Below are 26151 nucleotides of genomic sequence, written 5' to 3' on the forward strand. Positions count from 1 at the left end.
GGCGTACTTGTTAATTTTTTGGTGTATCTATATTGTATACAGTATTTTTCGCCTGTATTTGTTGTATACATACCGGAAAATATGGCATATTTGTTAATTTTTTGGTGTATGAATGTTTTATACTGTATTTTTCGTCTGTATCTGTTGTATAAATACCGAAAAATATGATGTATTTGTGTAATTATTGGTGTATATGTATTCATTTTTTACTTGTTGTATTCATGAATACAACAAGACAATTTATGAATACAGATAGTTATTTTATGAATACAGTTGAAAAAAAAATTGTTGTATTCATGAATACAGCTAAAAAAAAATTGAATACACAAGTGGAAGCTGGGCTGATTTGCTACAGAACGTAAATATTGAAACATTAGTTATGCAGCTTGATTAAACCCCAAATGTTTGCTATTTATGTAAAATGCTCATATTTAATTTCTTCGGCAAACAAATGATTGATATTTTTTAATTTTGCGTAATAGTAATTTTGAGCATAATGTAAATAGATAAAATATATGGTCACGAGCTCAATTCCTATTATATTGTTTAGTTATTTTAGTCATACTATGTTCTTCCATGTAGGTAAAACATAAAGGATATATACCAAAAATAATATTTTAATGAGAAGTATTAAGTGGTTACGAACAAATACTATTTTAGAATCTTATAAAATAAATAATATGTAATTTCAAATAACATCACCTAACTTTTGAAAGATCGACAGGCACGTTCATAGATACTAGTACTATACGTACGTACATACAGTGATAAAGATTCTACAAAATAAACTAATTAATGCCAGCCAACGTAAGTTGCCATGTTCATGAGAACCCCTAATCCAAGGAATATTTTATAACCAACATAAAGAAAAAGGAACTCGATGGACTCCAGAAACTTTGATCCTTTTAATAAATATTTCCCTATTCAGAGTTTTTTTTTTTTTTTTGAGGGGGTTGTTGGTGGTGGGGGGCGGTGGTTGTTCTCAATCTTTTGCCGTCAATAAGCCAATCCTAATGACCAAGTTGGAGATTCAAATCCAGACAAGGAAAATGTTAAAGCCCTCAACTCTTACCCCGAATCATCTTCGGACCCTCAATCTTTAATTGTTTGATATGCCGGATCCTAGTAACTATGTAACAATTCTGTTTCACTATTTGCCAAGCAGTGAATTTAACAATACGGCAGAAAATAGTGATAAGCTGCAGAAATCTTTGGCTAAGACATTAGCCAAGATTTAATAAATATGACATTTCAACTCACTGGTATGACCAAGGTGTCGATTATATATGTTGAAACCCGAGTCAATGCGGAGAATTTGGAATCCAAGTGAATACAATCAATTGTGGTGTGGCCTAGTCACGGGTATACAAATTTCACACATGGTAGCAGATAGTTTCAATTTAGCAACATTTGTCAGCGAATGCGCACACAGACTGGAAAGAAGACATTTGACAATAATTTTTTTTTTGTTGTCATAGATAGGTTATTATTGCAAAAAATGTTTTTGGCAACAACATTTTTTGTTGTTGCATAAACTTTTCCTAACGGTTGTTATTGCAACGACGTGCAATAACTTTTTTTTTAATTGTCAAAAGTACTTTTTGCAATAATAATAAATATTATATGACAACAAAATTAAATTTTTTGCAACAAAAAAAAGTTCATTTATAAAAGATTCATTATATATGTCAACAATAAAACTAAGTTGTTGTCATTGACTTTTGCGAACTATATTATTTTTTTGCCAAAAGAGCTATTGCAATTTCTATAAATTGTTGTAGCGACACGTTAACCAAACAGGGACAACAAAAGATTGTCTCCTGGATTTTGGTCATTTGTCGTCCCTCTTTCCCACAAGAGTACTGCCACTAGAACATCATCAATTTTCTCCACTGCCTTCCGAAATAGTCAGCCCTAAGATTGTCACAAAGAGGTTTGTTTTTGATGCTATATCGCAATAGCAAAGCTCAAAGAGACATAATAAATTCTAGTGCCCCATTCATGAAACCGACTCGAGTGATGGCCGTTCTGTCGTTAATATGGAAAGTTCTTGCAGGCATTTCCTCAACCAAACATGGCCATTCAAGGGACTCTTGTTTAACATTTCCTATTAATGTGAGGGGAAAATCAAAATTACCATCTTTAGAACATGCTCTTGGAAATTTTTGCATATCTGGAATTGCAACTTTTGAGGCAAACCAGTACTCATCTTGACAGGAGTTAAATGACTTTGTTAACTTAGTAGGAAGCACAACAAGGGACACATCAATAGGCATTGGTAAGGCGAGCATCGATGATATTGCCTCTATGATTGTTGATGTAAACAGAGAATTTCTAAGCAAATTTGGTCAAAAAGACGAGATGGACATTTATGAAGCAGACTTTGGTTGGGAAAGCCATTATGGGTGAACAGTTCTAGCAGAAGTTTTGAAGTAATTATTCTGATGGACACAAAAGATGGTGAAGGAATAGAAGTATGGGTTAGTTTAAAGGAGAATAACATAGCTGAATTCGAGAGAAGTCCTGATATTTTGTCCTCTATACATATATAAAATTCGAAATTAGCATTTTTATTCATCGATTTGGATAAAATGAGACTGCTGTGTTGTTTACTGTATCTTCCTAAGGATGTCATCTTTTTCCTTCACGTTGCTTCTTGTTGAAAGATCATTCATATATATTAGTAGTAATTTTTTTTTTAAACAATGCATATTAGTTAACATATCATGCATTAATTTACTGCAACGTTATGCAGTAATTTTAACCATAGTTAGATAGTGGAGCATAAATTTCGGATTACAACGAGTACAATTATCCAACAAATTGGTGCTTAAAAGTAGTGCTTTAGTGCTCCGTAAGGAAAGCTACATATTGGCTATTGCACCATTTTCCATATGTACATGTATGAAGATTATACACAAACAATTATTAATGTAGTGCGAGCACTGCACCATCAAACTCCGTGTAAGCAAAGTTGCCTGTTCCCCCATTATCAACTTCACATCTCTTTATATACGTACAGTAAGTGATACAGATACAGATTCTATAAAAAAATAAAAAAACATAAGCAGAGTAGCAAAAGCTAAACAACTCGAAGTGACTTTAACTATGTGGATTTTCAATAGAAAAGGGGCATCTGGATTTTCATATTCCTCCACTGCTGAAGATGTTACCCATGGAATCGACGGCTCTGGTCTCACTGTCATTGTACTGGTCTGTTTTCACCCATCGGATATTCACGTTGAAAATTGCTTATAGTTTTGGATTCCTGAAATATATGTCCCTCTTTATACTGTCATGTTATCTTTAACTACACTTAAAAGATTCCTGTCCAACACTACGCCTCATATCGCGTGTAAGTAAACGACTAGCTTTGCGTCCATTGTGTTCACTGCTCTGTTTTTTTTTTTTTTTTTTTTCTAAATCTGCATGGATTCCAAGAAATTTTAGGTCTTTCATGGCCGCTTTCCTCCATGTGACTTTAGGTTTTACCCTCTCTATCCCATATTAATTGTCCACATTACTAAAAATATCCGTCCTAAAATACTTGTCAATTTACAAAACCAAAATAGATTAATTAAATTTTTCCTATTTTGTCCGTAGCATTAATTGTTTTTTAAAGTAACCAATATTGATTAGAGTGAAATATATTGGAGAGGGATAAAAGTAATATAGTAAAACTACACTTTTATTTATGATTTCTTAAAGGGCGCGTAAAGGGGAAGATGGACAAGTAATAGGGGATGGAGAGAGTAGTGCATTCTTACATATTTTACTCTATTTGTTTTACTTGTACTTTTTGTCGAATGCCATTATTTTGTTGATGTTGTCTAATTTTTGTATGAACACATTATCCACATTTCCAGGACATTCATCTTGTACTTGTAGATAGAGGCCTATAAGGCATTGTTGGTTTCATAACTTGTATACAGTAAAAATTGGGTATATGCAAGATCGGTGAGACCGGGGGCCGAGGGTAGGACCAAATGAGTACGAGTATGTTCGGTCTTTTCTTCAGACCGGGGGGATTGCACCGAAGGCGGCTGACCCGAGATGAGAGAAGTGTATCCGTTGATCCGGCATCACCGAACCAAACTCAACGTGGCCATTAGTCTGGTTTCTCCATGTCCGAACTTATTGTGGCCATTGGTCCAGTTTACCAGTTGCGGTGCTGCCACGCGTCAAGACCGTTCTGTCATTTTGTACTGACAACCGTACAGGTGTCAGACCGTATGGTTCTATTTATCCTTTTAGGGTTTCTTTATTTTAAAAGGCTTTGTATTGTATTCAAGGCCCATGAGGCAAACCTATAAATAGAGGACATTTTCCTACTGTTAGGGGTTGACTTTTGAGATCTAGAACATTGTAATAGAAAAATATATTGAAGCTCCCTCTCTCTCTCTCATTTTAGTCCGGATTTGAAGTATACTTTGGCTTGTTCATCCACTCAATATATATATATATATATATATATATATATATATATATATATATATATATATATATATATATATATATATATATATACACTTAGCTCAATCACCAATATCAATATATTTATTCTAGGCGAAAACTTACATACCTATATATATTATTACAAATAAGTCCAAATCAATTTCATATCAACCGAATGATAGATTAAAATTCAGCCACATATCCTATACCTCACTTACAAATTCAATTGTTACCGAAATTCAGGGTAAACAGTTTGACGCTCACCGTGGGGCTAGGATAATAGTGCTTTTTTAATCTCTGCTTCTACCTCCTTATACCCGTTTGATTACAGAATCTTTTGCTAATTTCTATCAATAAAAGGACAAATGGCAAGCAGCGGACAGTCTGGTCATGTCAACAACAACGAGATTGTGGCCGAAAACGAGAATAGTGGGTTATGAAACCCATATCCAATCGACCCAAACTCTGTTGATTCAAGGGAAAGCCTCAACCGGCAGAACACCGTGAACCAGGAGAAGGCCACCTTACCGGCCACTGATCCCTTGAATACTCATAACTCAATTACTTTATCTCGGGCGCAAGGCCGGAAAGCACCAGATACTCCAGATGAGATTAACTTAGGTTTAATTTTTGAAATGTTGCAGGAACAAGGAACCGCCATAGCCGAACAGGGAATTGCAATAGCTCAGTTTTAAAGCAAAAATGATAAGGTAGCCCCGGAAAGGTCAAAATGCGTCACCGAACCAAGAAGGGATGAAACACGGATAGTCGAGAGTAATGGATCGGGAGTCGGTTCATCCACCGAAGTTCTGAAGATGCTCGAAACCTTGTCAAAGCGGGTAGACTCAACTGAGAAGAGGGTGGAAACATATAACTCTCGGGTGGATCAGATCCCGGGGGCTCCTCCGATTCTAAAAGGGCCGGATTCGAATAGGTACATCCAAAGGCCTTTCCCTCCAAGTGTAGCTCCGAAGTTGATCTCGAAAAGGTTCAAGATGCCAGATATCCAGAAATACGACGGTACAAAGGACCCACAAAAGCATGTGACTTCGTACACATGTGCCATAAAAGGCAACGATGTCGAAGAGGATGAAATTGAGTCCGTTTTGCTGAAAAAATTTGGGGAAACGCTATCGAAGGGGGCGCTGACCTGGTATGACCATCTGCCTGAGCATTCAATCACTTCCTTTGAAATGCTCGCAAATGCGTTCATAAAAGCCCATGCCGGGGCTAAAAAGGTGCAGGCCCGGAAGGCGGACATCTTCCGCATAGCCCAAAGGGATGATGAATTACTACGAGAATTTGTGAACTGTTTCCAAAGGGAACAGATGGAGCTCTCTCCGGTTTCGGAGGAATGGGCTGCACAAGTTTTTACCAAAGGGCTTAATCCTCGGAGCTCGACGGCCTCATTCAAACTGAAAGAATTTTTTTTGGAATATGAGGCTGTAACCTAGGCAAATTTTCATAACAGGTACGAATCAAAGATTCGGGTAGAGGATGACCAACTCGAGCTCCCCCCAGAACCCGTAAATATGAGCAAAAACTCTGAAAGGTCGAGAAAAGCTTACGAGCCAGAGATGCGATCATCGAGGGAAAGATACCGGCCATACTCTCATTAAAAAAAACCAGGCTTAAGGTCGGAGAAGTTAAGGGTTGGCCCCAGTCATTTCTCTGGTCGTGGTGATAAACGGGCTGAGCACCCATCGAACAGTCGAGGTCTATCGTTTAGAAGCGATGTCGGGAGTTTGGCTAGCAATAAAGACTCACCAAGGATATTGGAGTATAACTTCAACATCAATACCTCAGATCTCGTCTCGTCTTCGAGAATTTCTGAGTGAACGAGCTAAAAGCCATTACAAGGAAAGGGAATCTCACAAATGGGCTGAACTGGTGGAACCTCAGCATATAATCAATATGATAATCGGGGGAACAGATGCTTCTCAAGGACCGGTGATAAAACGAACGAAGGTTTCCGTCGTGCGTGAGAAGCATAGCTGGGATTACGTACTCGAGGGTTCCATCTCTTTCAGCAATGAGGATGCAGAAGGCATCATTCAACCGCACAATGATGCATTGGTAATTTCTATTCTTATTTTTAAATCACAAGTTAAACGTATTTTAATTGACCCAGGTAGCTCGGCCAACATCATCCGGTGGAGAGTGGTTAAACAGCTAAGGTTACTAGACCAGATTGTGCCGGAAGCCCGAGACGGCACCATTCAACAGACGGTGTTCTATGTCATCGAAGGAGATATGAAGTATAATGCTTTGCTTGGTAGACCATGGATTCATAGCATGAGAGTGATGTCATCGATGCTACATCACTTGCTGAAGTTCCCAAACCCAGGGGGGATAAAAACCATCTGAGGTGAACAGCCCGCTGCAAAGGAGATGTTCGCGGTCGAGGAAGCTCTACTCTTTCCTAAAAAATCGGATCTAAGAGATGATGAATCAGTCGGAGGCAAGGACACCAAATAGCAACTAAAGGATACGGGTTCGATAGCGGAGTAGAAGGGGTCGGACCCGATGGATGAAGAGGATGATTTCGGCGTACCCAGATCGTTCGTATTACCGGATGACTTGGATGCAACCGAATCTACCGCGGAAGCGCTGGAACAAGTCTTCTTGTTCGAACATTTACCGGAAAGAAAGGTATACCTGGGCACAGGGTTAACCTCGAAGGTCAGGAACAAGCTAATTAAATTTCTTCAAGCTAATGCCGATTGTTTTGCATGGTCCCATATAGATATGACAGGTGTGCCACCGGAGGTGACGACTCATAAGCTCAGCCTCAATGGGAGCTTCCCCCCCGTGAAACTGAAAAGGAGGCTGATGTGCCGTGAAATTACGGGATATTCGATGCTAATTTCTTAAGCTTTTGTAACTCTTCAAGCACTTTTGGTGTTACTTTTCGTGTATTTATGTCATTTTGTAGGACAAGATGTCCGAAGAGCATAACAGATCAAAATGGAGCAAAATGGAGCAAAACAGGCCAAAATAGAAGAAGCGTGACCTGCGAGTCGCGGGTCACACATGCGAGCCGCATGTTCTGCAGCAAGTTTGTACAGAGATTTTGGAAATTTAAAGAAATTGGATGCAGCATCTGCAAACATCACCTACGAGACGCAGGTACCACTTGCGAGACGCAGGTACCACTTGCGAGACGCATCCATGACCGCATGTGCTGCAAGTCATCTCTGTACATTACAAGACCTGCGAGGTTTTGTGCAACCAGCGAACCGCAGGTTGACCACGCGATACAACTTGCGAGACGCACGTTGCGCAAGCAGGGGTATTTTTGTATAATATTGGTGCTCTATTCAGTTTTATGTGATTTAGAAGTGATCGGAAGAAACCAAGTGAAAATAAAGTCAAAAAGAGGCCAAACTGGACAGTTTTGCAAAAACGGGACAGATTTGCAAAATTGAAACTTTGGGCTTTATTTTGTCATATTTTGACTTGGGAAAGTGGAGGAGCTACAAAAGAGAGACTTGGGGCATATCATTTTCATCTTTGACCACATTTCAAGCTTGGAGCTATGGTTCATCATCAACAACACCATTGGAGGAGAAGATTGGAGAACTTGAATGATAAATTTCTTAACCCTTTCTTCAATTCCTTACTTTGTATTGTATATCTAGTGTGTAGTATTCCATTTCATTACTTGAATCTTGTTTATGAAAATATTCATTGTCCAAGTTTTGGATTGAACTCTTGTTTTGCTTATGTATTGAATAATTTTTATTTCTAATGAAGTGGGTTAATATTTTTCTATCAACTCTTCATGCTTAAATGTCTCTTAATGGTTGCAAACATTATTTGTGCCTAAGTACTTTCACTTTTCTTGAGAAGGAAAGTGAAAGTTAGGAAAAGAGTTAGATAACAAGGATTTGGGTCATTAAATCCATCTAATAACTTGAGCTAGAGATAGGATAGTTAATTTGAGGTTGAATTGATTGTGTTTAACATCACACTCTAAGGCTTGAGAAAGCTTAGAGTGAAATTCATTGATTTGGTTGAGAGACTTTCAATGAGATTTTTGAAATCATTATCTATTAATATAAACCCCCTCATAGTTGTAAAATCGTAAAATACATTGGATCGTTACTTGAGTGTAATCTCCTATTATTCATGCTTGTGGCCATTGATCATTTTACTTGCTTTGTAGGTTAGTTTACATTTCCGCATTAGTTATAATTCTCAAAAAACCAAAATATTATCTATCGTTTCGCTTAGCTTAGTAAGTGAAAGTTTCTTACTTTCTTATTCGCCTATTATATTGTTCCCTGTGGGATCGACCCCGACTCATAGTTGGGTAAATTTATATTGCATACGACTGTGTACACTTTCTCTTTGGGGAGTGGATTTGGACGTTATCAGAGGCCCATGGTAGAGCCGAAGCACTCCTTCGTAAAAGATGAGGTAACAAAGCTTTTAAAAATAGGCTCTATCCGGGAGGTAAAGTAACCGGACTGGCTAGCGAATGCAGTGGTTGTGCCGAAGAAAGGTAATAAATTTAGAATGTGTGTTGATTATAAGTATTTGAACAAAGCATGCCCGAAGGATTCATTTCCGATGCCTCACATCGATCGAATGATCGATGCGACGGCCGGGCATGAGATGTTAAGTTTTCTCGATGCTTACTCCGGGTACAACCAAATCCGGATGCACCCGGAGGATCAAGAGAAAACATTCTTTATTACCCGATACGGGACTTACTGTTACAACGTCATGCCTTTCGGGTTAAAAAATACCGGTGCAACTTACTAACGCCTAGTTAATAGGATGTTCGAAGAACAGATAGGGAAAACAATGGAAGTTTATATTGATGACATGGTAGTCAAGTCCCTGGAAACAGAGGACCATTTAAAACATTTGCAGGAAACCTTTGATGTACTTCGTAAATACAACATGAAGCTTAACCCGGAGAAATGTGTTTTCGGTGTCCGATCTGGAAATTTTTTGGGTTTCATGGTGTCGAACTGGGAATTTAAATTAATCCGGACAAGATCAAAGTCATCGAGGATATTGAGGTGGTGAACAGCGTCAAGGGAGTGCAGAGGCTCACCGTAAGGATAGCAGCACTGAGTCTTTTCATTTCGAGGTTTTCGGATAAAAGTCACCGTTTCTTCTCACTGCTGAGCAAGAAGAATGACTTCGTCTGGACACCGGAATGCCAAAAGGCCTTGCAGGAATTGAAAAGATACTTGTCCATCCCACCTCTGCTCCACACACCGAAGGCAGATGAGCAGTTGTTTCTCTACCTTGTCGTATCCGAGGTAGCGGTAAGTGGTGTTTTCATCCGAGAAGAAGCAGGTACGCAATTTCCAATATATTATTTGAGTAGGACTTTAGGGGATGCGGAGACTCGTTATCCCCACCTCGAAAAGTTATCTTTGGCATTGGTAAGTGCTTCAAGAAAGCTGAAACCTTACTTTTAATGTCATCCAATATGCGTAGTAACTACTTACCCTCTAAAGAATGTCATGCATAAACCGGAATTGTCGGGTAGACTGACCAAATGGGCCGTAGAGATTAGCGGATATGATGTTATACCCCATTTTAAACGGGTCAAATCGAAGTACAACATATCGGTGATTCCCAATTAATTATTTTAAGGAGTCGCCACCTAATTATTTTAATGGTGAATTAGGACACCTAAGCATTAACTAAGGTAAAGCTAAACTAAATCTCCGTTAATGGTCTGCTTAATTAATGTGATTCTAGGTAAGGGTTCTAAATATCCTAATGGGAAGGTATTAGGCATCCATTAGAATCCGTTAATTACGGTTACCGACCAAACTTAGGTTAATAAAAAAAAAGAGGGTAAAATCTATCACTAAACAATTTTTTTTTAAAATAATTGTTATCTATTATAACTAGGTGCGGATTAGCTAAAAAATGTAATGCTTAATATTAAAAATATTTACTTTAACAATAGAATCTGTAAGAAATCCCAGAAAAATGTTAATCTTGCTTGCAACTTTTGAATTTAATGTTGAAAGAACTTGGTCTTAATAAAAATAATTACTTTCGTTGAAATCAAATTATTTAAAAATTTATAAGAAACTAACAGGTTTAATAGATCAAAAATAAGAGGGTTGTAAATTAGTGACAATCTGAACTCTTATTAATTTAAGAATACTTAATAGGTTAAATCTCGAATCAGTGATATACTTTCTAAAAGGGGAGCACTTCATCTGACTATTTTTAAAATCGACACTTAAATAACGATGTAATGGGTATCATAAAGAACTCTAAAATAAGGAAAAAGGCTAACTACTGGTTGTTACGTCAACTACCCCTCTAAATTAAGTGTTCTAAGGTCAACAATCTTAAACCAAACAAACATTCACACGTAAGAAAAAAAAAAAAAAAAACAATTAGTTAATCCTAATACGAGCTAAAAAATGCAGCTGAACTCCTTTCGGCTCCCCTCATCTTCATTCCGCCCGGATGTTTTCAAGAGAGGAAAGAATCAATGTAGAACAGATGGGGGTCCTGAATCTAGCGGCGGTATCGAGTCTCAAAATGAGACTTCTTGTGGCAACGAGAGTCTTTTATGGAGACTCCATGTGTACTCCAAAGTGTACATGCAAAAAAAAAAGATAAAGATTAGTATAAAGTTCAAAGAAAATACAGCAACAAAATGAAGCATCAAGACAACAGCTTTTAGAACCTCAAGAGTGAATCAGATAGTGATGAAGTTTTAAAAAAATGGGTAGCAGTTATAGCAGTTTTAGAAGCAGCAGATCAAACATGCTCATGAGATGATAGATCTAAGAATATTGTTGTGTTTCTCTCGGAATAGCAGCAGCAACATTTTTGCTACACAACACTCAAAAGCGATATTAATTTGCAGCAAAATTGGCAAGCAAATGACATCGGAGTATTTCTAATCAGCCCCCTCATAATCATGTAACAAGTTCAGGTAAAATGCAGCAAGACACTGGGCCAACACAACGAATGTCCAACCAATCATAGAAGCAGTTCTAAAATCTATCCACTGGTCCTAAAAGATAATGCATTCAAATCTTAACTTATTGCCACAAAATAGTGACCAAAATAGATTCATAGCTTGCTATTCTCTTTGTTCATTAATTGGTTCAACTGACTTTAAAGCCTATTGCTACAAATGTTCATAAAAGAAAAAAACTTATTTTGACACATACTCCATACAAATGAAAGTGATGAAATAGACAGGAAAGTGAATGTAGGACACATAACACTTCATGCTTGATTATTCAAGTTTAGGATGGCATTTAGCTGAGGTTTTCACTTTTAACTAAGGATTGGAAATTAAACAAACTGAATTTTAGGAACTGGAGGCAACTAAAAAAATGAATCTGCATAATATGTCAGCCATTCAACAGCCCCGAACTAAACCTACTCAAACCAAATAGGAGAAACAAGACAACATCCATATTACCTAAAAGGGGGTAGGAGATGGACAAACATTACTAAGTACTCTTGAAACGTTAAACTAAAAACATCATTTCCAAATTTCAAACAAGGACTTTTCGACTCATATTTTGTCAAATAACCTTAAAAGAGATAAACTATTTAAAGCATTTATATTCTTATATTGATTTAAAGAGAAAGATAGGCTCGAAGAATAAAAGAGGGAAGCATTGCTCAACTTAGGAAGTAAATTAGTTTGTAAAATCCAGATAGCTAAATCCTAAGCGAAAGGTGAACTTCATTACAAATATGAAGTCAGAAAACACATATTCTACAAATAAGGTTCAAATAGCCAAAACTCAGCCCAACAGTGAATGTGTAGGAATATCATTAACACTCAGTCCATGAAGAAAACATTTATTTAAACTAGTTAAGCTAACATGGCCAAATTTTATACTCGTAAATTAAAGCTTTAAGCATCTGAATCCCAAGAACTTAAGTAAAGAGAACTGAGATGTAAACACGCCCAACGATCCAGAACTAATCTAACTAATCCACAATCACAGAACTATATAAAAACATAAAGAAAAGGGAAGAGCGCTAGAATTGAAATAGGGAAGACCATTACTTACCCAACTCCAACAACATTAAAAACTAAGCTAATCTTATGAGAAATCGAAAAGACACAGAACTTAAAAAATGAAAATAAACTCTGACGAGGAAGAATATTACACTAAAGGAATACAAACTAGCAATCTAAACATACCAAATTAGAACCAACTAAACTAAACTAATCTAACTACATAAATTTACATAGAACAGAACTGAAGCGAAAGGAGAAGGAGGATTACCGACCTGTTTGGGGTGCAGCGAACAGGGTGCGGGGTCTCAAATCTACGCTCAAACACTAACAACTCCGAGCTTGAATACGCTCAGATTCGAAGCGATGGCAGAGGCGAAAGAGAGATTAAGACAACTTAGTATTTCGAGTAAAGACTAAGGAGTATTGGAACTGAGGAAAATTAATACTTTTGGAAGAATAAAGGCGACCCCCCCCCCCCCCCCCAAAAAAAATATCCCCTCTACGGTTCCAAGAAATTCGTATTTATAGATCCAGATTAGGGTTCTTAGAGTGATGCTTTTGGGCGGGAGTTGAAAGTGAAATTGAAATCAAATTCCCAAGCCTTTGAAATCCGAACGTTGGAGATATTATGTGATGGTCCAGGCATTACCCGAAATGGTGAAACTTGGTCTGAAATTGGAAATGAGCGTTGGGAAATAGCTGGAGATGGGAAACGAACAAAGCTTCCATCAATGCATTGCCCAAAATGGTGGGGCAAACGACTGAGAAAGTGAAATCTCATTGAAACTTTGCAAAAAAATGGCTGAAAAATAGCTGGGTTTACATTGAACTTGCTATGTATCAGTGTGGGGCTTTAGGGTTCATTTGGTTGCTGCTAGTTCTTTGTGAAGAATGAAAAAGGGGTTTGGTATTTAATGCTTTAGTGGGCCGGGTTATAGGGTTGTTGGGCTTGTGGAAAACATTTGGGCCTCCACTTGTAGATGGGCTAACTTCTGATGGCCGGAATTGGGTCATTTGTTTTGGACTTAAAATTTATCGGAGCTCCTAGACCAAAATGAAAGACACTCTTTAGTTAATTATATATTACCGCGTGCTACAATATTACTTAATATAAAAATATATTTATTAGTACTCAAATAAAATTCATGATATCGTAATAGTTGCGCAATAAGTAAAAAAAAATGCGATGCGTTTTCGCGTAAGATGCTAAATAGGAAAGCTAAAAATGATCATGACGATAATAGTGATCATAATAGTGATGATAATAGTGATAATAGTAATAATAATGGCGGTAATAATGGCGGTAATAATAGCGATCATAATAGCGATAATAATAGTGATAATAATAATAATAGTGATAATAATAATAATAATAATAATAGTGATAATAATAATAATAATAATAATAATAATAATAATAATAATAATCGTGATAATAATAATAATGGCAGTAATAATTGTGATAATAACCAATGACTATAGTTGGATAATGAAAAACGACGATAGTAATAAAAGCTAATTTGTCATATTAGTAATTATTCTTAAGTTGGCGCAAATAAATGCTTCGGAAGAAAGGCGGGACAAAATTGGGTGTCAACATATGATATCGAATATAAACCTAGGACGGCCATTAAGCCTCAAATCTTGGCCGATTTTGTGGCAGATTTTACCCCCGCTATGATCCCCGAGGTCGAGAAAGAGCTTCTGCTAACCTCGGGAAAGGCTTTGGGTATCTGATCTTTACATACGGACGGGGCCTCAAACCTAAAGGGTTCCAGGCTGGGCATCATCCTCAAAACCCCCGCCGGGAATGCCATTAGGCAGTCGATTAGAACTATTAAATTGACTAACAATGAAGCCGAGTATGAGGCTATGATTGAAGGTTTGGAATTCGCTCGGAGTCTGGGGGCTGAAATAATCGAAGCAAATGCGACTCTCTCTTGGTCGTTAACTAAGTGAATGGCGTCTTCGAGGTTAAGGATGAATGTATGCAAAGATATTTGGAGAAAACTCAGGTGATATTGCACCGGTTTAAAGAGTGGACCATGCAGCATGTACCCAGGGAGCAGAATAACGAAGCCTACGTGTTGGCCAATTTGGCCTCTTCAGTCGAAGGGGAGGAAATCAACCCCGGTACCATAGTGCAGTTGATGAATTCGGCGGTAGAAAACGGGCATGGTAAGATAAATACGATGGGTCTAACTTGGGATTAGTGCAACAAATACATCGACTCCTTGCAAGATGGAAAGCTCCCGAGTGACCCAAAGAATCACGGTCACTAAGGACCAAAGCAGCACGGTTTTGCTTAATAGACGGTCAATTGTATCGACGGTCCTTCTTCAGACCCCTGGCCAAGTGTTTGGGTCCCGGAGAAACCGATTATGTGATGAGAGAAGTCCACGTGGGTACCTGCGGTAATCACTCCGGTGCAGAAGCCTTGGTTCGAAAAATTATCAGAGCTGGTTATTACTGGAACCGGATGGAGGAGGTCGCGAAGAATTTTGTCCGAAAATATGATGGGTGTCAAAGGCATTCCCCGATGATCCATCAGCCTGGGGAGTTGCTACACCCAGTAATATCACCTTGGCCATTCATGAAGTGGGGAATGGACATCGTTGGTCCTTTGCCATAGGAACCAGGTAAGGCCTGTTTCATTTTATTTATGACTGACTATTTCTCAAATTAGGTTGAAGCGCAGGCCTTCGAAAAGATTAGAGAAAAGGAGGTTATTGACTTTATATGGGACCATATTATCTGTCGTTTCGGCATCCCGGCCGAAATAACTTGTTATAATGGCCCTCAGTTCGTGGGCAGCAAGGTCAGTAATTTCCTCGAAGGGTTAAAGATCAAGAAAATTGTATCAACTCCGTATCACCCGAGTGCAAACGGACAGGCGGAATCCACGAAAAAAACAATAATTCAAAATCAAAGAAAAAGACTTGAAACATCAAAGCATCAGTGGAGGGAAGTTCTACCGGAGGTATTATGGGCTTACAGAACTATATCAAAATCAAGCACGAGAGAAACGCCTTTCTCGTTGGTTTACGGGGCCGAAGCACTCATCCCAGTAGAAGTTGGCGAACCGAGCCTCCGATTCAAATATGCCACCGGTGGGTCAAACGAGGAGGCCATGGCCATAAAACTCGACCTCGCAGACGAACTACGCGAAAATGCGTTGGTCCGTATTGCAGCTCAGAAACATAGAATGGAGAGGTACTACAACCGGAGGGCCAATTTTTGACATTTCCAAGTTGGGGACTTGGTGCTTCGGAAAGTTACTTTGAACACCAAGAATCCCAACGACGAGAAGTTGGGTCCGAACTGGGAAGGGTCGTACAAGATAACAGGAATAACGGGCAAAGGGTCGTACCAGCTGGAATCCATGGACAGACAACGGTTGCGCAATAACTGGAATGTGGCTCATTTAAAGAGATACTACTGTTAAGGTATGGATGCCAACCCTTGTGTCATTTTTTGTTGTTAACCTGTCTTCTTTTTTGCAGAAAGTCGGGTACCGGACGAAGTTAGGTCAGAAAACACGTGTTGCACTCTTTCCTTAGTACGGTTTTGTCCCGAAGTGGGTTTTTTGACAATGTTTTTAATGAGGCAACACGTACAACGTGTTACTATGAAAACAAGGCAAAGTATCCGGGAACACGGGGTATACCCCTCGAGCGGGAACTTGATAGTGCTTACCCGATCATGCAGCTCGAATAAACACTAGGGGACTATCACACCCACATCGAAGTCTACCCCGGAAAGTTAAAGGGAGTTCAATTCAACAAAGCAGATGGTCACTGTTAAGTGCCTACCCAGGAAAAGTCCTCGAAATGTTATATTTCTTATCCTTATCTAATCCCGGACCTTCTGTGTTAGGTTTTGATGTAAGGACCAAACAATCAAAAACGAATCGTGTCCACTCAGTATTTGCTACGGCAAAAGCAAAAGGAAACGGATGAAGTCTTCATATTATGTACGTGCAAATACTTGCAATATAAAGAAAATTATGAAAAATTCATCTCGGACATGTCTTCTTATTAAATACCCTACTCCGGGGACTACCATCGAATTTCGACAAGTGCAACAAGGTCGTATTGAACCAAGCCAAAAAAATTTAACACCCTCGAATGGGGACTGCCGTATCAAAATTTGACAAGGCAGGGATTCAGGTGTCCGAACCTAATCTATGACAAGTAAGTGGTCGAAAAACCTCGACCCTAAAATGCCTAACGTGATTCAGAGACGTCTGAATTCACAAAGCATAAATAAGTCCCACGGGCAAATCACTCAATCAAATCCTCGGACAAAAATGTACCGAACGAAAAGAAAATCCAACACTTAGGCACAGTCCGAACCTTTGACTATTCCTAACGGGATAAGTGATTAAGGCAAATATCATAACAAGTATTCGGATAAAATAATGAAGAGACAAACAAAAAGGAAATGCTCATTTCATAAACGAAGGGTTTTTACACTTGAACTTTTCACAAGTCAAAAGGGAAAAACAAAATAAAGGCTAGTGCAGGCCCTGATCTACCTGGTGCGACTGGAGCCCGAGTCCTCGGAGATTGTTCGCTCGGAATCCTCAGACTCAGAATCGAGGGCTTTCTTAGCCTCCTCCTCAATTGCTTTAGCTTCAAGTATCTGAGCCTGGAGGTCCCCTAATCTTTGTTGAGCCTGTTCGAGGGTAACCCTCCGGGATTTCCACTAACCACAATCGTAGTACGAGCCTTGGCAGCCTCCACATCCTTAAGAGACTCTTCTAAGTCGGCCTCGGCTTTTGCCAATTTAGCCGCCAATTCTGATTGCTCTTCTTTGAGAATTCTTTGAATTGGGGTAGCCGACTCGAGCTCGGCCTTAAGCTCGTCATTGGCCTCAGCTGCCTCCTCGAATTTGCTCTTGAGCTCATCACTAATTCGGGCCCGAGCCTCGGCCTTCTGCTCGACTACCTTCAGCTTCTCTTTGTCTTTAACATTTTTGGATTCAAGTAACTGATGCCTCTCTGCCATCTTCACGGCATCAGCCTTGACCGAATCAAGTTCACTTCGAAGTTGGGAGATAGTGGCCTCGAGTTCCCCGAGCCTCGAAGTAAAACGGGCACTGTCCTGGCTAAGGCCGGCCTTATACGCTTGCAGGAGCCAATTCTTTTCAACCGGCTAACTCGGCCTTCATACGAAGGTTTTCGGCCTTCGCCACTTCGAGCTCGGGTTGAAGGTTGGAAAGGGCAGCGGCCCGGCACAATTGATCTTCTTTTTCTCGCAGAAGGTGCTGGAACTTCTCCATTTCACGATCCTGGGCATCCAGCTGGCCCTTTAAGTCGTTAACCTCGTGCTGAGCACGGATAAAGGCCTCATTGACAAGCACAACACTCTGCAGAAGAAACAAATAAAGTTAAACTTGGATAAAGCTAGAGCCGAGGATCATATTGAATTATGGAAAGATTGGATGATAAGCTTACTCGGTTTCCTGCGTGCATGCCCTCATTAATGAGGCACTTCCAGGGGACTCCGGCCATCTTTCTCTTATCCGAGTCCGAAATGAGAGGCCTCAGATAGCTTGCTACTCCCAAAGGACGGGACAAAAAGCTGAAATCCTCGGGGACGGTGACTATGGCCGATTTTGTCCTTCTCGGCTCCATGCTAAGGGCCGGAAAGATACCTACTAGGCTATCCCTTGCACCAGTTTCGGTGGCCGAATAGCTGCCCTCGTGGCTCGAGGGATAAGGAGATGTCCGAAACCGGAAGCTTCCCCGGTTGCAGGTGGGGCATCCGAGAACATGTCATCGAGGTTATCAAACCTCGGCGCAGGAGTAAGAGAAGTTGGAGCAGCCCCAGCGGTCTTGGTAGAAGCAGGTTCCTCGGATATTACAGTTGGGTCACCACCAGGAAGTGGGCTGGTATCCATTGGAGCCTCGGTATCAGGGGTCGACTCTGCTCTTTGTTCGGCCTCAATATTCGAAGATGGCCCGGATCTTCTAGGCCTTTGCAAGGGAATTTCCTCGGGGGAAGCATCACCTGAAATGTCAATGAATTCAATTGACCTTAGAGGAGTTGGAAAAAAAACTTCTTCCCCACCTGTGTGCTGAGCCGGAATGGAAGGTCCTTCTTCAGTTGTAAGGAAGGTCGGAATGGTGGCTTCCTCCTCTGAAACAGAGGTGACAGAAGGGCCCTCACGGACTCTTCTAATAAGAAATTCGGGCTCTGATTTATCCCTTAGAGTCAGAATAACGCTCATTGCCCTTTTCTTTGGTTTCTTCCCTTTGTCCGAGGGCCTTCTCCATCTCTTACCGGCAACAACAATGAGCCGAGATGACCCTGCCGTATCAAATTTAGGAACTGGTGCAGCAGGCTCAGCTTCCAGTTCCGATCTTGGCTCCACCGAGCCCTTGGGTAAACCTGAATACCGAAGGGGTTATAAAAAGAAAAGGAAAAAGGAGAGGATGCAATATATACCAAATCAAGGAGAAGATTACCGTGATTTTGGGCAACCCATCGGCCAAGCGACAGGTCCCCCCATATCCGTTGTTCATGAGTGTGTTGACCGATGATTGCTCCAACCCAATCGGTCATGTTCCGGACGGCCGGAGGTATCCATGCATCGGCTGATAAACAGAAAAAAGGGAAGAAATCACATGTATGCAAGGGAGCAAGTGTTGATAAATCATGGAGGAAGAATAATTATAGAAGGGAGAACTGAGAAACTTACACCTGTCGTTCTATCTCTCCGGAAAGGGCATGTACTCGACCGGAATAATGTCCGCGGTTTCTTACCCGGACATAACGTTCCAACCACCCTCGATCTTTATCCTCATCTAGTTTGGAAAAGATCGGGTTCTGACCTCACTTTGCGAGCTTTATCACCCCCCCTCAGAAGAGGCTCGGGGAATATAACCGGATGAAGTGCGCCATTGTGAATTCCCTTTTGACGTTATTGGCTAGTAACCGGAGGCAGGCCACGGTCCTTCAGATAATCGGCCCAATTTGGGCCAAAGTCACATTGTATGTCCTTCTCTATGATCGATAATAGACTCGTCAGGCCCAGGGGCGAACACTTGCACTGGACGGTTATCCCATCCGCAGTCGGCCCAAACCTGGTCAAGTTTATCCTCTATAATAGACGAAGGATATCGCCTTACATTGAAACCCCTATCCGCAATCGGAGAAGGCTTCTCGACGTCAAATTCTTTGTTGTAGTTGGGTTTGGTCGGCACTATGTCCAAAGCAGTTGGTTCAACGAAAGTTTTTCCCTTGAGTTTCGAGGCTAGCTCGGCTACCTGAGAAGAAACCGAGGGAACATCTTGGGAAGTAGTTTCAGTGTTGGCAGACATTTGGAAGATGTGAAAAAGAAGATTTGAGAATTTGAAGTGGGAAACAAAACAGTTGGAGGAAATATAAGAAAGATGGAAAAGGCAGTTGAAGAATGCAAAATGACAAGTGAAAGAGGTAACAAAGGAGCACTTTCAATCAAAATATAGCAAATGGAGAAGATGGCAAGTTGGTTTCTTACGATCAAATGAGTAAGAAATGATGAATTGTAACAATCTGGTGAGCAAGAAATGAATGAAGAAGTGAAAATTGGAAAATGAAATGGTCAAGGGCCTTATATAGGCGCAGGAACTGTAGCGGTTGCAGAGAGCAACCAATCGGGCGGCGACACGTGTCCCACAATTAATGAGACGTGATATGAAGCGATGTGCGTTACGACGGTTCCCGAGGTCGGCCATTCAGGACGAGACACGTGGCTGATGTTAGAGGGACGTGACATAACTGTTCCCGCCCAAAATTAAAAGATAAGAACAAGCTTATGAAACCACCGGTTTTGTGACTTATCCACTTCCCGTTACTCCGGTAAAACTATTGTCCCGGAAAGTGTGGGGACTATCTGTATACGGTAAAAACCGGGTATATGCAAGACCGGTGAGACCGGGGGCCGAGGGTAGGACCAAATGAGCACGAGTATGTTCGGTCTTTTCTTCAGACTGGGGGGATTGCACCGAAGGCGGCTGACCCGAGATGAGAGAAGTGTATCCATTGATCCGGCGTCACCGAACCAAACTCAACATGGCCGTTAGTCCGGTTTCTCCATGTCCGAACTTATCGTGGCCGTTGGTCCGGTTTACCAATTGCGGTGCTGCCACGCGTCAAGACCGTTCTGTCATTTTGTACTGACAACCGTACCGGTGTCAGACCGTACGGTTCTACTTTATCCTTTTAGGGTTTCTTTATTTTAAAAGACTTTGTATTGTATTCAAGGCCCATGAGGAAAATCTATTTACATTTTCCTACTGTTAGGGGTTGACTTTTGAGATGTAGAACATTGTAATAGAAAAATATATTGAAGCTCTCTCTCTCTCTCATTTTAGTCCGGATTTGAAGTATACTTTGGCTTGTTCATCCACTTAATACAATATATTGCCATATATATATATATATATATATATATACACTTAGCTCAGTCACCAATATCAATATATTTATTCTAGGCGAAAACTTACATACCTATATATATTATTACAAATAAGTCCATATCAATTTCATATCAACCGAATGATAGATTAAAATTCATCCACATATTTTATACCTCACTTACAAATTCAATTGTTACCGAAATTCAGGGTAAACATAACTATTCAACGAAAACAAGACCTTCACTTTGTTATATTATGTATCGTCCTATACCATGTTGACTCCCATATATCCTCTAGAAATGCCAAGAGCACAAAAGAAAACTTTGATCGCTCAACAATATTCAATTTGAACAGTTAGAGACGGAGTGGTATTCCTTTTCAACTTCCTAACTCCGTGGTGCTCTAGTTGTTAGATGAACAATCCATCTAAAGGAACAAGTAGCTGATTTGGACTCTTTCATGAGTATTTATATTAAGAGTTCAGGATAAACTTATGTTTTGAACCAGAACAACAGAATTGGTAACTAAATTTCATTCAGAATCTCTTGATGTCTCTAAAGCAATAATGAAATATCGAATTCCTCGCTGGTAGTATATAGGCAGATCTCCTGATAAAAGCCTCGCTATTGCATAATGGGTCCACTCATAGATTAGAGTAATTGAAAGGCCGGGCAACTGTAGAATAGATGAAGCTATAGGTGTATTATTACAGTTTGTGTCAACTCTACAATGGTAACTAATTAGTTGGGAATCTACAATTTTAAGGTTTACCTCTTCTGCATTTGCCCTACCATTGCTACTGCTGATATATGATAAAAATTGAGATTGGCGTTACTAATGTAAATACGAGTGAGTATGAGAATCTGTTGAGGTTACATCAGAATCTGTCATGCAAAGTCTGTGCAATGCAAAGCCAAGCACAAAATTATATTGAGAAGCAGGAAATTTTAAGCATTTAGCAGCAATTGATTTGCATATAAACATCCATTTTCAGGAGCATCGAGTGGTATCGGTACTGAAACTACCCGTACCCTTGGTCTGCGTGGAGTTCATGTTACCATGGCTGTCTGGAATATGGCTGCTGGAAAAGATGTTAGAGAAGCAATAGAAAAGGAAATTCCTGTGGCCAAAGTTGATGTGATGGAGTTAGATCTTAGTTCATTGGCATCAGTAAGGAAATTTGCAGCTGATTTTATATCATCAGGTCGCCCTTTGAACGTTCTAATGTAAGTGACGAATAAGAGTGGTAATCACAAAGTGGAAGAGTTTGCGCTTTTGCAAGAGTCCTTTCCCCTCTTCATTTATCTTCGTACACATGTACTAACATTATCTTGTCATTCTTAAGTAATAATGCAGGCGTGATGGCAATTCCCTTTACACTCTCGAAAGACAACATAGAGCTGCAATTTGCCACAAATCATCTAGGTACGACTGTTAAGTTGGTTCTGTGCACATTTCTATCACGGGATGAAGAAAAGCATAATCAGGTGCTATGAAGATATGGCAAGTTGACGTCTGGAAATAGAGGAAAGCCTTAAATAGTACTAGTAGAATCTTTTCTTTCAAACAACAGCTCATTCAGAAAAATGATAGAATCAGGTTTAAATGTATCTCCCTTGCTGATATTACTAAAATGAAGATTCAGTTCTCGCTTAAAGGACATCAATTATCGAGTTGTCAATACCTTTTCATCTTAGACTTCATTTATTAAAGCGGACGTAGAAAGCCTTTTCAGACCTGAATCAACTTGTATGTGCAACAATGATACAAGGGAGATAAAGCATGATCTTAGATTAATACTGCTAAGTTTTTCTACGTTGGAGCCAGTTTTCATATGGACGTAGAAAGCCTTTGCCTGTACTTTCCACTCTTCAATCACACAATACATATGTGACAGATCTTACAAGGTTTGTATTTAGTTTACTACAATATTAGATGAAAGATGGATGATGATTCTAAAATTGCACTTTTAAGAGGGAAATTCATACCCACTTAATCATCTTAGCCATAATTATTCTCTTTTCTTGTGCTTGCAGGTCATTTTATTTTGACAAATTTGTTGTTGGACAAGATGAAGGAGACAGCATGCGAAACAAAGAGGGAGGGAAGGATAGTGAATGTTTCATCGGAGGCTCATCGTGTCACATATCGTGAGGGAATTCGGCTTGATAAAATTAATGACCAGCAAAGATTATATATTAAAGTTTCGGTGCTAGTTTTATCATGACTATAAATAAACCTCTGTTTACTTGGAATCATTGCTTCAATCGCTTGTTGACTTTTGTAAGCATACGAGGGAGTGCTGTCTTACAGCTCCAGAAGTTGTATGCTTGTGTGATATATTTGAAAAAGATGTTTCCTAATGTGAGTTACTGGATGTTATACTATCCGTTTTGGAACCTTACTATGAACTACGTTGGTTATCCCTAATTTCGTCATCACACTCTTCAATTGATCATTGATCTTATTTGGTTTCGCTCAATCTTAGTTCTGTTAATACTCTTAAACTAATAGAAGACGACACAGTTTTCATGCTCACAGCTGGTGACTCATTGCAATCATTTGAACTTTAGGCTGCCGTGAGAACATGTACGAGATAAAAACAGATTTCGGACTATTGTACCTCTGCTCTGTACTTTTGCATAGAGAACAATCCCTCTATACATCATGTGGATCATTTGGCTTGAGAGAAACAAAAGATGCTTTGAGGGGGGAAAGCAGAAGATATCTATTGACAAATATAAGTGCTACGGAATCTACCTTTTTTTGCTGCAATTAAGAGATAGTTGATGATGTATCACATATTTTTGATTGTTAGAATCTCTGAGCTAATTGCTATAATGCTGTAATGGAACTATTGTAAATCTGTTTTATACTCTTGCAGCACCTTCTTGGTACTAGCTACAACTAAATTACTTATTTTATTAAAAAAAACATATTTGGCCTTTGTAAATTGATTTCCACTCTCTGTTGTTTGTAATCTGTTTGCAGCTACAGCAGGTACTTGGCATACGGCCAATCAAAGCTGGCTAACATACTGTTCACAAATGAGCTCACAAAACGCTTAAAGGTGTTTCTCTCATAAATAAATCTTATATTCTGCTTTCTCGTATGATTTTCGTCTGGAGTTCTTGCGTATTGCTCCATTCCAAGAGACAAATGCATTTGTTGCTAGTAGTATGTATTTCCTTTTGTCCCATCAAGAAATGCTAGGTTTGCAGTTACTGGAATCTGTAGCCAATCATAGCTGGAGCTGAGGTATCCATGCTATGCAATTTAGACTCTTAAGAATTTTAGTTAATCTTTAATTTGAACAGGAAGATGGTGTGGAAATAACTGCAAATTCACTTAACCCAAGAGCAATCACAACCAATCTTTTCCGTCATATGACTCTCATTAATGGTAATAATATTCCCTCTTTATGTCTCCTTTTCCTTTTATCCTTTTCTATTAGCTGCTAGCTTCAGATTAATATTAATGAAATGTGTAGTACGTTATGCCTTCTTTAGGTATCTGGAATAGAGCCTCTGGCCCTCTAACTGATACTAAATCATGGCATTGCATGACAGCAAATGGCTTTTGCCTTTTGATTTGTAGTTTTCTGGAGTGCCACTATCTTTCAGACCCTCACATTCTGCAAATTAGTTCTTAATTCTGTTTTGGTGAAGTCTCTTTTTTTCCCCCTCGTGGACTTTGCATGGCCTTGTGAGGCACATTTATCTCTATGACATTTCTCAAAGTCTCTTCATGTAGTGCTAAGCCTACAGGTCGTTATAGAATGTTTACTTGTAATGTTTGTGTTGCATGCTGCCTAAGGAGAATCTTTTCATAACATCATCCTTTCTGCTTCCTTACCAAAAAAACAACATCATCCTTTCTGCTTAAATTTGGTAGAAAAGTAATGCGGCGTTTTCTGTATTTCCCAGGTTTAGCAAGTACGGTTGGAAGACTTGTGCTTAAAAATGTTCAACAGGTATGTTCTGCTTGAATCATTCAAGTTTGCAGTATGCAAGTTTCAACATTTTCCACAGATTCTTTTGGAAGTGTAAACAGGTTGCCAAATGATGAAATTCCATTTTTCCTTTTCTGTAGGGAGCATCAACCACCAGTTATTTAGCATTGAATCCACAAGTGAAGGGGGTGAGAAGCGAATATTTTCTGGACAACAATCTGGCTACCCCGACGACGCTGGCTAGGGACATGGATTTGGCAAAGAGACTCTGGGATTTTTGTATGGATTTGGTCAAGTAACAAACAATACGTACCAGTAAAATGGAAGACTTTCTATTTCATCGTTTATTATGTTTATCAATGTATTAAGAGTTAGAAATGGATTAGTTGCCAGTATTCGTAGTGTATCTTTCAGCTTTCTGGCAAATGTTGAACGCTCTGGTAAGTGGTAAGGAATTGAGCATTTTCCTGAGCTTTTGCGAGGTCCTACTCCCTCCGTCTCAAATTATTTATCGGTTTTTATTTTACACGCCCCTTAAGAAATATTAATTAAGAGCGGTATTTGATTAATTTTAACCCTTATTTATATCTAAGTTATAATCTCTCACCATTAAATGTTTACTCTATTTTATATGTCATATTCATTAATGACACAATTCTATTAAGGGTAAAATGGAAAAAATAATTGTGCCTTAAATTTTTAAAACGATAAATATTTTTAGTAACCATGACAAAATTTGAGACAGAGGGAGTACTAATATAGCTTTCTTTGTTTTCTAATTTCTGTTATGTTCGCTCTCTGACACCAAAATTCACTTAAGATTGAGTGTGTCTAGTACAACGTAAAATATATTTCTTTCAAAAACTTGATCAAATTATCCCTTTGCTTGTCATCGAGAAAATATTTTCCTTCTTATGAGAATGTTAATTTTTTGCACCAAATAAGATAATGTTAATTTTTTGCACCAAATAAGATAAAATCCACAACAATCTTAACTGTTACTGCATGTTACTTGTTCAACCTATGTATAAACATTATTATATATTTTTACATAAACATCTCAAAAGGTCATTCAATTATGAGAAATTGTATAACAAAATTTATTTTGTATAAATAAAGTCACTCAACTTAGAATTTTTCTTTTATAAAATCACTCAACCAAATTTGTCATAAGAAAACTCACTTTGCCCCCTTAACATTTTGGATTTGAAAAATTATACCCCTTTATATTTTGAATGGGATAATAAACTTTCTTAATCTTAAATCAATGGCTAGAAATGAGTTGGATTATTGCATATATTTTTTAAAATGTCTTGATTGCTATTAATATTTAGCTAAAACTTCCTCCCGTCT

At 39.1% G+C, this 26151-nt stretch overlaps 1 protein-coding gene and 1 pseudogene across 3 annotated transcripts; both read left to right on the plus strand.

Moving 5' to 3' along the window:
• The first annotated feature begins 1243 nt into the window (after positions 1-1243).
• On the plus strand, positions 1244-2552 carry LOC132631169 (pelargonidin 3-O-(6-caffeoylglucoside) 5-O-(6-O-malonylglucoside) 4'''-malonyltransferase-like; annotated as a pseudogene).
• A 223-nt stretch (positions 2553-2775) lies between these two features.
• LOC132631942 (short-chain dehydrogenase TIC 32, chloroplastic-like) lies at positions 2776-25097 on the plus strand. Of its 3 annotated transcripts, none has more exons than XM_060347698.1 (8): positions 2776-3217; positions 21844-22072; positions 22192-22271; positions 22883-23037; positions 23839-23916; positions 24164-24248; positions 24773-24819; positions 24939-25097. In XM_060347698.1, the coding sequence occupies exons 1-8, from the start codon at positions 3109-3111 to the stop codon at positions 25095-25097; spliced, it is 942 nt and encodes a 313-aa protein (XP_060203681.1). In that variant the 5' UTR covers positions 2776-3108. The 3 variants fall into 3 exon arrangements, with proteins under 3 accessions (XP_060203681.1, XP_060203679.1, XP_060203680.1); XM_060347696.1 differs by having other exon boundaries at positions 22883-23034; positions 23836-23916; positions 24164-24269; XM_060347697.1 differs by having other exon boundaries at positions 22883-23034; positions 23836-23916.
• Positions 25098-26151: the final 1054 nt, after the last annotated feature.

The sequence above is a fragment of the Lycium barbarum genome, chromosome 3, assembly GCF_019175385.1.
Source record: "Lycium barbarum isolate Lr01 chromosome 3, ASM1917538v2, whole genome shotgun sequence".
In the NCBI taxonomy this organism is placed as follows: Eukaryota; Viridiplantae; Streptophyta; class Magnoliopsida; order Solanales; family Solanaceae; genus Lycium; species Lycium barbarum.

What these genes read in the sequence shown, in the direction of transcription:
- LOC132631942 (XM_060347696.1), top strand. Translation starts at nt 3,109, where the DNA reads ATGTGGATTTTCAATAGAAAAGGGGCATCTGGATTTTCATATTCCTCC. An exon ending in ATTTGCCACAAATCATCTAG is followed by an intron (nt 22,272 to 22,882) that starts GTACGACTGTTA and finishes TTGTGCTTGCAG; the next exon opens with GTCATTTTATTTTGACAAAT. An exon ending in AGCTCACAAAACGCTTAAAG is followed by an intron (nt 23,917 to 24,163) that starts GTGTTTCTCTCA and finishes TAATTTGAACAG; the next exon opens with GAAGATGGTGTGGAAATAAC.